The sequence below is a fragment of the Tasmannia lanceolata genome, unplaced genomic scaffold (genome assembly GCF_043159265.1).
Source record: "Tasmannia lanceolata isolate RefF3 unplaced genomic scaffold, GAP_Taslan_0.1 ptg000002l, whole genome shotgun sequence".
Classification (NCBI taxonomy): Eukaryota; Viridiplantae; Streptophyta; class Magnoliopsida; order Canellales; family Winteraceae; genus Tasmannia; species Tasmannia lanceolata.
This window is the reverse complement of record NW_027518679.1, coordinates 32,061,121-32,074,896: the sequence shown is the minus strand read 5'-3', so window position 1 is coordinate 32,074,896 and position 13,776 is coordinate 32,061,121. Positions and strand designations below refer to the sequence as shown.

At 37.8% G+C, this 13,776-nt stretch overlaps 1 protein-coding gene across 5 annotated transcripts in view; it reads right to left on the bottom strand.

Annotated features, from left to right (window-relative positions):
• Window positions 1-13,776, bottom strand: part of LOC143869892 (uncharacterized) — a 37,013-nt gene extending 23,237 nt beyond the window's left edge. For 4 of the 5 annotated variants that reach the window (XM_077376452.1, XM_077376460.1, XM_077376464.1 and 1 more), the window contains exons 1-4: window positions 13,623-13,776; window positions 3,288-3,383; window positions 3,091-3,177; window positions 977-1,063 (exon numbers count right to left, since the gene is read on the bottom strand). In XM_077376452.1, the coding sequence (XP_077232567.1) occupies window positions 977-1,063; window positions 3,091-3,172 (169 nt within the window). In that variant the 5' untranslated portion in view covers window positions 3,173-3,177; window positions 3,288-3,383; window positions 13,623-13,776. The remainder of the gene's footprint in view (window positions 1-976; window positions 1,064-3,090; window positions 3,178-3,287; window positions 3,384-13,622) is intronic. The other variant, XM_077376467.1, reaches the window with a different exon arrangement.

Genomic DNA, 13,776 nt, shown 5'->3' with positions numbered 1-13,776 from the left:
ATGCATATAACCAGAAAAATTATGCACTAGAAAGTAAGAAACAGAATTTAAACTAAAAAATGGATATGAAAATAAAAATTATGAAATACAAAGAAGGAAGTAGAATATAAACTTAAAAATTGGGTAAATACTTTGGATATAGCATTAGAAATTGCACCAAGTTTTTGCATAGAGATCTCTAAACCAAAGAATGGATGTTATTATATTCCAACACACCAAATTAAGCAAAACCCAGTTTTTCGATAGAAAAAATAATAAAAAGGCAATTAATGGCAATTATATAAAAAGGGAAGACCAATGCAATTCTTACTTTATTGGGTGCAGATAATTTTTTTTATTTTGAACGGTAGCAGATTTCATTACTAAGGAGGGTGACTGAGAAAGTAAGAAACAGAATTTAAACTAAAAAATGGATATGAAAATAAAAATTATGAAATACAAAGAAGGAAGTAGAATATAAACTTAAAAATTGGGTAAATACTTTGGATATAGCATTAGAAATTGCACCAAGTTTTTGCATAGAGATCTCTAAACCAAAGAATGGATGTTATTATATTCCAACACACCAAATTAAGCAAAACCCAGTTTTTCGATAGAAAAAATAATAAAAAGGCAATTAATGGCAATTATATAAAAAGGGAAGACCAATGCAATTCTTACTTTATTGGGTGCAGATAATTTTTTTTATTTTGAACGGTAGCAGATTTCATTAATAAGGAGGGTGACTGAGAAAGTACGCCCCAAGAGAAACAAAGAAGAATGAAAATACAGAGCATAGAAACAAAAAATACAACCCACTTATGGGGGAAGAAAATCAAAAAATTCTAGACTCTGCTTATCTACTCCCTCCCCCTGGCTAATCTATCCGCAATCCCATTTGCTGATCTTCTTACATCCATATAATACACTACATAATATTATACACTATCAATAAGTATGGAACTCGATGAAATTTTAGAGCAAATAATGAAAATACCTTCTTCTTCAAGCAAATTTGCTTCATCTGCCTCACGCAACTCCCTACGGATGGATTGTGATGTTGCTTTCTGAAGGTTGGCTTCCTCTGCCAAGAAAAGGCAACCATTGTCAAACCACTCAGATGGCCAATATTTAAAGGAAAAAAATCATGATTAGCAAACCCAACACAACTCACCCAACAACTCAGATTGTAAAATAAAATCTCTGTTTCCACAAACCAGTTGTGGTATAGGGTTTTATAGGGTTTATACATATCTACATTGGTAAAATTTGTATTTTTTTACTCTCTTAGTTATTAGTTGCATTCTTGTAAATATTATGCATACTTAATATATAAGAGAGAGGGAGGGAGGTCGAAAGATATGTCCAGTCTCTCTCCCCATGATTTCTCTCATCTCCCTTCTCTACTTCTCTTCCATCACTCATCCTCCCTTCTTTATCCATCACTCTAGGGCTTTAATCAATATTTTCTGCAAGGTATCGGAGCTCTTTTCCTCAATGTCGAGTGTTGATCCCACCTCGCTAAGTTTGGTGTTTCTTCGAGTTTATTCCCGTGATTCAGCACCACTATATAACGTGCTGAACTATCAATAAAAGCACATAAACTATTGCAGAACTCCTCACAAGGATCCCGGAGATTGTTGGACGACTCAAACTGACTATTGTATACAAGGTTTGGTTGTGTTTCCTTTCAAGGCAGATTTTTAGGGTTTTCATTTACCCAACTTATAATCATCCAATTTAGATGAAATTTTAATCATGGAACACCCTTCGCATGAGTGAAAACACCCAAGAATTGTGGCCCCAAACACCAATCCTAAAGAGGGGGACAATTTCCATTTTGGGTTTTTCCAGGTTCCCGGCAGGTTGATTGAAAATCGATCATTTCTGATTTGTCCAATTGGCAAGTAATGATCCTTGAATTGTGGTCATTGTTGGTATAGATATACACAAGTTAATGAATTAGTACATGTGATTTGGAGTTTTTGAATTATTTAGTGTGTAAACAATCTTGTTGGGTGTTTTCCTGAGTTCTTGGTGTATGTCAAGACCTTATAAAACTATTGTTGCTTAAAGTTATTATTCGTTTATTGTTGCAATTATGAAAAAATTATACGTCAACCATCAGTACAACCAGTTCTACCAATACTGGAAATTCCAACATTATGGTGAATCTGGTGACTTTATGTTGATGCCTATGATTCTAGCCAAACTAAATGGACCATACTATTTATAGTGGTCACAAGCTATACATATGCTTGTTCGAGGACATGGCAAACACGGATATTTATAGGAAGATCCATAGAGCCAGAAAAGATGATCCAGCTCATGCTGGGTGGGAGACACAAAACCTCTCAGAAATGACATTCCTCAACAGTTCTTTGGAACCAGAAATTAGAAGCAAGGTTTTAAATTTCGGTTTTAGTTTCTGTTTCGGTCGTCACGAAAATGAAAATGTTTCAATTTCGGTTGTAATTTCGGTGGAAATCCTGTAAAGTCATGGAAAATATGGAAACATGTGTAAATGATAGAATTTAAAGATGAAACCTTTTTGGAAATTCTAGAATAAGCACAAATACACACTTACAAACCATCAAATAAGAAACACAATCATCCATAATGGTATAAAAACATCGAAAATTCAGTGACATACATTGTCACGCATGCCTGATAATTTAGCACTAAAACAAAAGAAGAGGATACAAAAGCAAAAATAAAAATCGCAGGGGAAGGAGCTAAAAAACCAAAATATCTGTAGATTATACATATAACACAAAATAACAGGGTCCTACAACAGAACTGGCAAGACAAACATCTCTTCTAGCTAAGCCCACTAGAATCCAACAAAGCTTTCCACCAAACCGCTACCATTCTAATCTTTCCCTAATATTTCACACTCATCAACACTCTCTCCAGCCAGTCAGTTAGTTGCTTCAAAAGTGCGAATCTTTGGTTTTTTTTCCTCTTCCTCTATCCCTATGCCATAGGTACAGCCTTTGAATCAAAAGAGTGAACAAAGGGCAGGGCAAGTTACAAGTCAACGCATGCCTTTGAACACTTACAGACACGATAGCTCAAAACCCATACATATCTACAATACTTTTGAAATACCTGTTGTTAGTTCTGGAAAATTTCCCGCTGCAAGAAGCCTCACCATTGCCGCCATTCTTCCCTTTACAAGTGTACATATCATCGAGACTAAGGGAAATATGTAATATATTAGGAAATATCAGCTTATAATATACTCCTTGTAATAAACAACAATCCTTCTAACTGAAAAAGGCATGCACATACAATATGATAATTACCTTACAGCGGAAAAGCAACCTTCTTGGAGAATAGAAGCATGAAATATCCAAGAACTCACATGGTTCAGCCACATTTGCTAGATATTACAAAGGTACCTAGAAATAAGAAAACAAAAACAGAATGTCAATTCGCATAGTAACACAAAAATCAGTCACATTTCCAGAAACTCAATGCAGCTGTACTCTTGAGAATGTTTAAGTATGTGTCCCTGATCTTGCTAGGTTTCCACCAAAATTCCCATCCATAACCAACATGTTTCCATTTCCATCGTGACTGAAATGCAAATCGAAACCGAAACTATAAACCTTGGTGTGGGGTACTGTTTTGTATTGGACCTGCCGCAAGTGTGACACATGTGGCTGTGGTGTGAACCACTATATGTGCATGCACTGCTGTAAGTGATGTACAAACTTGTTAGAAAGTTTTTCTGATGTGGTGTATGAGTCTGTAGTGGTACTACGGCAATGTAGTGCAGCTTTCAGCAAATTCTAAACATATGTAGTGCAGATCTGGATGTGACTGTGTGCTGATACAAGTACAGGTACTATGAACGAGTTGGGTAGAGTTGTGGGTCTACGAAGTGTGTCTACAAAGTGCAGGATTTCTGAAGATCTGTATCTGAGATTGTGCCTAAGCTGACCTAAAGCTATTTTTTTCTAAGAAATTATTATCCTCTTAGATTCGGATTTGTGTTGTGAGAAGTATGGCATCAAGTAGTGAATCAAAGATTTCCATCCTAAACTCTTCTAATACCTTGGTCTTCAAATAACATCTATGAAATTGAATGGTACCTATCATTTTCTTTGGGCACAATCTGTAAAACGATTTATGGGGCTCGTGGCAACTAAAAATATTGATTGACAATGCTCCAAGTGATGATGAGACAAAGTATGATGACTGGCTCCAGGACAATTAAATGTTCATGGTATGGCTAATCAATAGCATGGAATCTAATGTTAGTGTGAATGTGATGTTTAAGAAGTTGAAATTGTATTTGTTTCCATATAAAAAAAATCAGGTGTAAAAAAAATATAAATATATCAATAAGCAGATAAAAGTATTAAGGAGTGCTACAACACTCTTAAAGGAATCTAGAAGAATTTAGTCTCTATCAGCATCTTACCGCTGATATTGAAATGCAACGAAAACAACAGGATGACTTTTAGATGGCAAAGTTTGTCTGAGGACTGAATCCTTGTTTTCAGCTCATTCGGAGCCAAATTCTAGCCAGTGACCCTCTACCACCTTTCGTCATCACGATTGTGGCTGGGTCGTTGAACCAAATGATGTATAAGGAGGTGAGGGAGTCGGTGGATCACCTCCTTTTACATTGTAGTTTTGCTCACAAGGTGTGGAGCAAAATCCTGCAGCGGTTTGGATTGGATTGGGTGTTTCCAGAGTTGGCAAACCTTTCTAGCTGCTGGGAATTTTCCCCGTGGCATAAGAAAGGTAAAATTTTATGGAGGCCTTCACTGTTGGCTACAATTTGGTCCATATGGAAGGAGAGAAACACAAGAACTTTTAAAGGGCTGAGTAGGAGCCCCCATATTCTCCACCTTGGTTATTGCTCTTACTATTTCTTGGGCTAGATCCCTCCCCATGTTTAGATTTGTGTCGTCGTTTGACATGTGGCATGGTTGGAGGGAGGTTGTTTCTAGGGTTGAGGGTGTAAAGAAGGGTGGTCCACAATAGAGCCCTCCGCCGCCCCGTTTCCATGAAATCAATTCTGATGGATCTAGTCTTGGAGACCTTGGCCCGTCAAGAATTGGTGGCCTCCTTAGAGATGAGATGGGAGTTGTGATTTGGGCTTTCTCAGAACCGATTGGATTAGCGGATTCTAATGAAGCGGAGATTAGAGCGGCTTTACAGGGTGTTAGATTTGCCGAGTCTCTCGACTTGGCAAAGTTGATAGTAGAGGGAGACTCGCAGAATGTCATTAGTTGGTTGAAGGGTAGAAAATCTTCTCCTTGAAGATTCGTCGGTTGGATCAATGAGATTTGAGACCGGATTGGAGGAGTAGATGTGGTATTTCAGCATGTTAAGAGGTCAGCGAATTCTGAGGGGACGGCCTCGCTAGAGGCAAAGTGGGGAGGCAAAAGCAAGGTGTTGTTTGACTTCCTCCCCCCGTGATGATCGTCTTTGTATTGTTGTTCTCCTGTATTTGTTTTTTGTATTTGTTTTTTCTTCTTGTCGACTCTCTTAGTCGGCTTCTTCTTTTTGTACTTCTTGTTTGCTTTATTAAAATCATACCATTCAAAAAAAATTTGATGGATACGGATCGAATTTGAGGTCTTATTAAGGGTTTCAAATTGGGCGCTTCTGGTTGTGAGATTGCCCAATTATAGTGCGATGATGATCCTCTTCAGTATCTCCGAAGAGAAGGTTAGGAATTAAAGGCGTTTTTGGGATTCTACGAGCATTGTCCAATCAAAGGATTAACTTCTCTAAATCTTTTGTGATGGGTGTGCAATTAAGGAATGGAGAGGGTGGTGGAAGGCTTCACAAATCCTGGGTGTAGGGAGGCGATAATTCTGGACTCCCATTTGGGATTACCGTTGTGTCGGGCGTCCACTAAGGGTATATGGGCTGTCCACTAAGGATATATGGGACCCTGTGATCAATAGGGAGAAGAAGCTCTCCCCTTGGAAGAAAAGCTTGCTCCCTTTAGGGGGGCGCGGATCATGCTTATTAAAGTGGTATGGGTCAATCTTTTGCTTTACATGATGTTATATTCCAGTGCTTGATTAGTGTTATTACAAGGCAATTCAGTTTCAGATGAACGATTTTTGGAATGATAAGGAAGAGAACATGAAGTATCATCTGGTTAGCTGGTATCATCTGGTTAGCTGGGATGTTGTTTGTTGGCCTAGGTTTGAGGGTGGTGTCTTGGCATATGCAATTTAAGGGAGATGAATGAGTCCCTTTTTTTTTTGAATTATAGTGGATTATATTAATGAATGAAAATGGGGGGAAACCCTGAGACCGAGGTGGTCAATACAAAGATAGAATAAACAAATAAAGATACAAAAACAAGAGAAAGACCCCTCAAGGAGGGAGAAAATCAAAATGCTTCAAGGAAGCCCTATCAACTCCATCTCTAGAAGCCTATCATCCTCGGAGTTAGCCGATCTTCTCACATGGTGAAAAGAAATGAGAGACCCTTCGATGCGAACCGAGATCTCATCCATCTAATGAGTGAACCTCCACGGATGCCTAGAGGAACCTTGAAGCCATCGAATTACATTCAGCGAGTCGTCTTCCACCACAACCTTGTCTAGGTTGAAAGATTCTAATTTCTTTATCCCTTGAAGAACGGCCCGCACCTTCGCCTCATTCGAGTCTGCAACACCTATGGGACCTGAGAAGGCCCATATTGCCTCAAAATTCCTACAATACCAGATGGCCCAGGATTCCCCATACTTGAACCATCAAAGTTCAGCTTAAAAAATCCAAACTCAGGAGGACACCAATCCTAGGAAATAGATGATCTTTGCTCTCCTACCCAACATATCCCTCTCCACCCATGCCAAAGATCAAAGGCGGAGACGAATCTAAAAGGTGGAAGAATTCGCACCCAAACAATCGTTAACGATAGAATCTTTATGTAAAGGAAGATGGGGCTTCTTACTATTCCCCTGAAAACTCTCGCATGCCTTTCCTTCCAGATAACCCATAGCGTGGTTAACAATACCATTCTCCAAAGAATCTTCCCTTTCATCTGCCATGGAGCGAATTGCCAACTTTCCAACAATTGACTTAACTTTTGAGGAAATACAAAAGCCAAGCCAAACCTTTCTAAAATTCTACCCCGTATGAACCTTGCCAATTTGCAGTGGAGGAACATATGATCCACCGATTCTCCTGGTTCCACACAAGGCGCAATGGTCAATAATGAGCATATATCGACTACGAGGTGATCTACCGTGAGGATTTTGTCAAGACAAGCAAACCACCCAAAAGCGCAGACCCTAGGAGGGGCTGGGGTGCTCCACACTCCAGCCAGATGCGAAGAAGTAGGAAAAGGTGTGATTTGGTGAAAGAAAGATTTGACATTAAAGGTCCCAAAAGAGCTCTAGATCCAAACCCTACTGCCATCCCCATATCTCTTGATATAAACTGACTGCAGCGTCTCAAGAAAGCATGCTCTAGAGGACGGTAATTGGTGGGAAGAACAGTTCCATTTATGGTGGGTAGAAGCCAAACGATGAGTTCAACTTTCGAGGAGTTAAAATTTGGAGAGATATCCTGAGATCGACAGAGTTCTAGATGGGCATTAGGTTCATAGTAGATTATGGCATGTGGAATCATTTATGGCAAACCTTTGGTGCAATGATCGTCCTCTAATGGATGCCTTCTCTAGAGTCTTTTGAGTCTCCTCCAATAGAGGGGTGATTGTGAGTTAGTCCTTTGCCCATCAAAAGTGCAAAGTTGGGTGGAAAGTTAAGTTTTGCCAAAAATTCTACGTTAGGGAGACCGACATTGTAGTTTCTTTTGTGGTGGGATTGAAGTCAATCTTCATCCAAAAACAAAAAACAAATCAAGGATACGAAGGTTTGGATGCAGATTTTCAATATCTTTAGTTAGGTGGTGCTGCCCTTGGCATCCTCCCCTGCTAGGAGGTTGTGGGTGTCTCTTGCGTTTTGTCAAGTGTGTGCCCTTTGTTGATAAACTTATCTAGATAAGACTCTCACTACAGACCATCTCATCTCCGCTATAATAAACGGATTATGTATCATGTGTTGCACTACATAGAATACGGTGGAGATTTTAGCCTTCATTTTTTGTCGTTTGGTGTGTCATGGGTGATGTCGAACCATATAGAAAATTTATTTCAGGCTTGGGCTTATGATCTTTCTCGAACCGTAAGATTTCCAAGGGTTCAGGAAAGGTGTGTGCAGCATTCAGCAAAAGATCTTTTTGGTGGTCCGTTAGCAGCAGCGCTTCATGATTTCAAAGCTATTTCAGAGTCGGCTATTCAATTTTCCTTGGATGAGATCGATTTGAGCTCCCAGGTAGTCTCCCCCTCTTCCTGGGTTCATGGAGCTTAATTTGATAGTTGGTGCTCTTTTGCAAGGGATTTGTTTTCACTAACACTTCCCTTCCTTCACTCCCATACGGTGGAGGGTGATTCCACCAAACATCATCCATTGAGTGAAGGGCGGTAAAGGTTTTACATAGAGGTTTTGAGACGTTGTTGAGGAGGTCACGATTTCCGACATGTCTTTTGCTCCGCTAACAACTACCGTAAATGAGTTTGTCGGGAGTGGAATTGAGCAAGATGCATTAGACTTGTTTGATCAACTTCATCTTGAGGGACTTATGTACTTTTGGTTGTTTTTTTAATGTTGTCCTTGATCATCTCAAACAAGGGCCTCCCTTTTCTTTTCTTTATCAATAAAGCTTCAGCATTCAAAATAAAGAAAAACAGTTTGATTTGATTTGTTTTGCTCTTAGCTCCAGCATAATTGCTGTAAGATATTACATGCGCTAAATATTCATATATTTAGTATTTGAAGTAGGATCTAGAAAAGCTACAGCAAACACCAATTGGCGTTGCTACGAGCACAGCCATTCTGCCACTTGCAACAGACACAAGCCAATTATTCAATTTCATCAAATTGTCAGATATAAACAAATGAACCAAGAACCCCGTAGTTTTCAAGAAAAAAACTTCATCTTCCTATCTTTCTCAAGGAAAATAAAGATTCATTTATAAAAGAACGAATAGAAAAAAAATACAAAAAGAAACTGCTTCAATTGGTACAAGCCCGGAAAAAAAATTACAAAAGAAGCTGCTTCAATTGCTACAAACCATTTCAACTCTACATATCTAAGCTAATGCAGTTATTACGTCAGAGTTCAATAAAATGAACCACAATGAGACAAGGAAACTCGGAAAAGCAGAAGTGACAGTTAGAAGAAAAATATTAATTCACTTAAGCAAAGGGAATAAACGTTCAAATAATCTATGCAAAAAAGGTAACAGATAATTCAATGACCGAACCGTCAAAACATCATCTCTCCAGCAACAGCAATAGAATCAATGAGAGAATAATATGAAACAAAAACATAAACTGCACCCATTCAAATAGTAACAGCACTAATAATAATTTCAGAAATTTACAGAACCTATCAACCTTCATATTCCACGGCACCACCAAAACTGCTAGATCGGAAATTCCAAAAAAATATTTGTGTAAATTACATGGAATTAGCCTAAATCAATAAAGTATTAAAAAAACCAAAATCCTGTAGTTGTATCAAATAATCATATCATACAACAATCCTATAGCTATATCAAACTCCTACCAGCTAGAAATTTTCAAAAAGAAAAACATAATTATATCAAATAACACCCAAAAAATGAATCTGAATCGCACTAAATTGTCAAAATCAATAAAGCATTATAGAATCTAAATTTCAAGAGATCTTTCTAGTTTCTACCACATAAAAACAAACTCCTACCAGCCAAAAAAACAAAATTTCTAGAGCTAAAGCCATTCAAAAAAATCCTATAGCTAATTCAAAGAAATATATCAAACAAAAATCCTATAGCTATATCAAACTCCTAACAACCAAATATTTTTTTAAAAAATAACTAGATTAAAAAAACGCCTAAAAATAAATATTACCTCAATCAAAACAAAAAAAAACACATGAGATCGATCAAGAAACCCTCCAACGAAGCGTTCCAAATCGACTGAAAATCGATGTAACGTTGGGCAGGTCTTGATAGAAATAATTAAAAACGATGGATTTGTGTGAGAGATAAATAGAAACCCTAGGGCAGAGCTTTTATTTTTCTTCTTCTTTTTCTTGCTTTTTCTCTGTCTCTCTCTCTCTCTCCTTTAAGGAGAGAGAGAGAGAGAGAGCAAGAAAAAGAAAGGGGGAGACAGGGAGAAGTTGGGGAAGCTTTGTCCCGTATATGTAAATGGCAATCGGAGCACATGCTTGGGAGAAAGCGTATGGAAAAGCTAACAGATGCTTTTAATGAGGCAAAATTAGAACGAGATGGTGAGAAATGCAAATTAAGGAATGATTCTGTTGTAGGGGTAAGGGTGTCAATTTTGGCTGGGGTTAGGAAGCTCGCTCGGCTCAAGCTCAGCTCGAATCCTTAACGAGCCTTAACCAAGGTTTTAAATCTCGGTTTCGGTTTCAGTCATCAACGAAACCGAAACGTTTCGAAATCTGTAATAAATTAGGACAAAATCTTGTAAAAATTTCACCGAAACGAAACGTTTCGGCAGAAATTTCGGAAACGTTTCGGCGAAGTTTGGTACTTTTCCGACTCACTGTGAATTTCGTTTCGTTTTCCACCGAAACCGAAATATTTCGTTTCGGCCGAAATTTAAAACCATGGCCTTAACGAGCCTGGCAAACCGGCTCGGCTCCGCTCGTTAAGGATTCGAGCCGAGCTTGAGCCGAGTGAGCTTCCTAGCCCGAGCCAAAATTGACACCCTTACCCCTACAACAAAATCATTCCTTAATTTGCATTTCTCACCATTTCGTTCTAATTTTGCTCATTTAAAGCATCTGTTAGCTTTCCCATACGCGTTCTCCCAAGCATGTGCTCCGATTGTCAATTACATATACGGGACAAAGCTTCCCCAACTTTTCCCTGTCTCCCCCTTTCTTTTTCTTGCTCTCTCTCCTTCTTAAGAGGAGAGAAAGAGAGACAGAGAAAAAGCAAGAAAAAGCAAGAAAAAGAAGAAGATGAAAAATAAAAGCTATGCCCTAGGGTTTCTATTTATCTCTCACACCAATCCATCGTTTTTAATTATTTCTATCAAGACCTGCTCAACGTTACATCGATTTTCAGTCAATTCTGAACGCTTCATTGGAGGGTTTCTTGATCGATTTCATGCGTTTTTTCTTATTTTGATCGAGGTAATATTCATTTTTAGGCTTTTTTTAATCTAGTTAATTTTTTTTAAAATATCTGGCTGTTAGGAGTTTGATATAGCTATAGGATTTTTGTTTCATATATTTATTTGAATTAGCTATCGCAGTTTTTTTTATTGGCTTTAGCTCTAGAATTTTTATTTTTTTGACTGGTAGGATTTGTTTTTATGTGGTAGAAACTAGAAAGATCTTTCGAAATTTAGATTCTATAATGCTTTATTGATTTTGACTATTTTACTGCGATTCGGATTCATTTTTTGGGTGTTACTTGATATAATTATGTTTTTCTTTTTGAAAATTTCTAGCTGGTAGGAGTTTGATATATCTATAGGATATGTGTATGATATGATTATTTGACACAGCTATAGGATTTTTATTTTTTTAATACTTTATTGATTTAGGCTAATTTCATGTAATTTACACAAATCTTTTTTTGGAATTTCCGATCTAGCAGTGTTGGTGGTACCGTGGAATATGAAGGTTGATAGGTTCTGTAAATTTCTGAAATTATTATTAGTGCTGTTACTATTGGAGTGGGTGTAGTTTACTCAATAAGGCTCGCGAGCCTTATTGAGCTTGGCTTATATTATTCTCTCATTGATTCTACTGCTGGAGTGATGTTTTGGCGATTCGGTCATTGAATTATCTGTTACCGTTTTTGCATAGATTATTTGAACGTTTATTCCCTTTGCTTAAGTGAATTAATATTTTTCTTCTTACTGTCACTTCTGCTTTTCCGAGTTTCCTTGTCTCATTGTGGTTCATTTTATTGAACTCCGACTTAATAACTACATTAGCTTAGATATGTAGAGTTGAAATGGTTTGTAATAATTGAAGCAGCTTCTTTTGTAATTTTTTTCCGGACTTGTACCAATTAAAGCAGCTTCTTTATTTTCTTTGAGAAAGAGTCTTAGAAGATAAAGTTTTTTTCTTGAAAACTACGGGGTTCTTGGTTCATTTGTTTATATCTGACAATTTGATGAAATTGAATAATTGGCTTGTGTCTGTTGCAAGTGGCAGAATGGTTGTGCTCGTAGCAACGACAATTGGTGTTTGCTGTAGCTTTTCTAGATCCTACTTCAAATACTAAATATATGAATATTTAGCGCATGTAATATCTTACAGCAATTATGCAGGAGCTAAGAGCAAAACAAATCAAACTGTTTTTCTTTATTTTGAATGTTGAAGCTTTATTGATAAAGGAAAGAAAAGGGAGGCCCTTTGTTTGAGATGATCAGGGACAACATTAAAAAAACAACCAAAAGTACATAAGTCCCTCAAGGTGAAGTTGATCAAACAAGTCTAATGCTTGTCGCTCAATCCCACTCCCGACAAACTCATAAACAGTAGTTGTTAGCGGAGCAAAAAACATGTTGGAAACCGTGACCTCCTCAACAGCATCTCAAAACCTCTATGTAAAACCTTTACCGCCCTTCACTAAATGGATGATGTTTGGTGGAATCACCCTTCACCATATGGGAGTGAAGGAAGGGAAGTGTTAGTGAAAACAAATCCCTTGAAAAAGAGCATCAACCATCAAATTAAGCTTCATGAACCCAGGAAGAGGGGGAGACTACTTGGGAGCCCGGCGGTCCTCATGGACTGCACTCAAATCGATTTCATCCAAGGAAAATTGAATAGCCGACTCTGAAATAGCTTTGAAATCATGAAGCGCTGCTGCTAACGGACCACCAAAAAGATCTTTCGCTGAATGCTGCACACACCTTTCCTGAACCCTTGTAAATCTTACGGTTCGAGAAAGATCATAAGCCCAAGCCTGAAATAAATTTTCTATATGGTTCGACATCACCCATGACACACCAAACGGCAAAAAATGAAGGCTAAAATCTCCACCGTATTCTATGTAGTGCAACACATGATACATAATCCGTTTATTATTGCGGAGATGAGATGGTCTGTAGTGAGAGTCTTATCTAGATAAGTTTATCAACAAAGGGCACACACTTGACAAAACGCAAGAGACACCCACAGAGAAATAAAATCCAAACTTATCTTGAAGAGCTAAAAGCTAATCAAAAGATGAAAAAAGAAACGAACACGAATCATCATGAAAATAAGAAGCTGATGCTGCAAATCAAAATAATGATAATAATAAAACCTACGAGATTTGAAGATATTTCTACAGATCCAGATGAACTAAAAGAATCCAGATCTACAGATCCGAAACTGATTATTGGACTCAAAATTAAACGTAAAAATTTGAGTAGCATAATCAGTTTTAGACTCACAATCGGTTCTCAAAATGCAAAACAAAAAGGGCCTCAGACTTTTCATCCACGAACCGATTGCTTGCTTATAAAGACATACGATTTCTAGAGAAAAAAAAACAGTATCTGATTGCTAGATGATTAATGAAAGGAATAAATGAAAAATAAGGAGAAAAGGATCAATCATAAGGGCTAGGGTTTTACCTGAACGAAGTAGAGATAGAGAAATCGAAGGGGAAAAAAAATTCACAGTCGCCTTTGTCTCAACGAGAAGAGGCGTAGCGAAACCCTCATATGCTTGCTTGAATGAATCCTCACCGTTGGATGTCTACTAATCCTATCCGTTGGATGTCTCCCA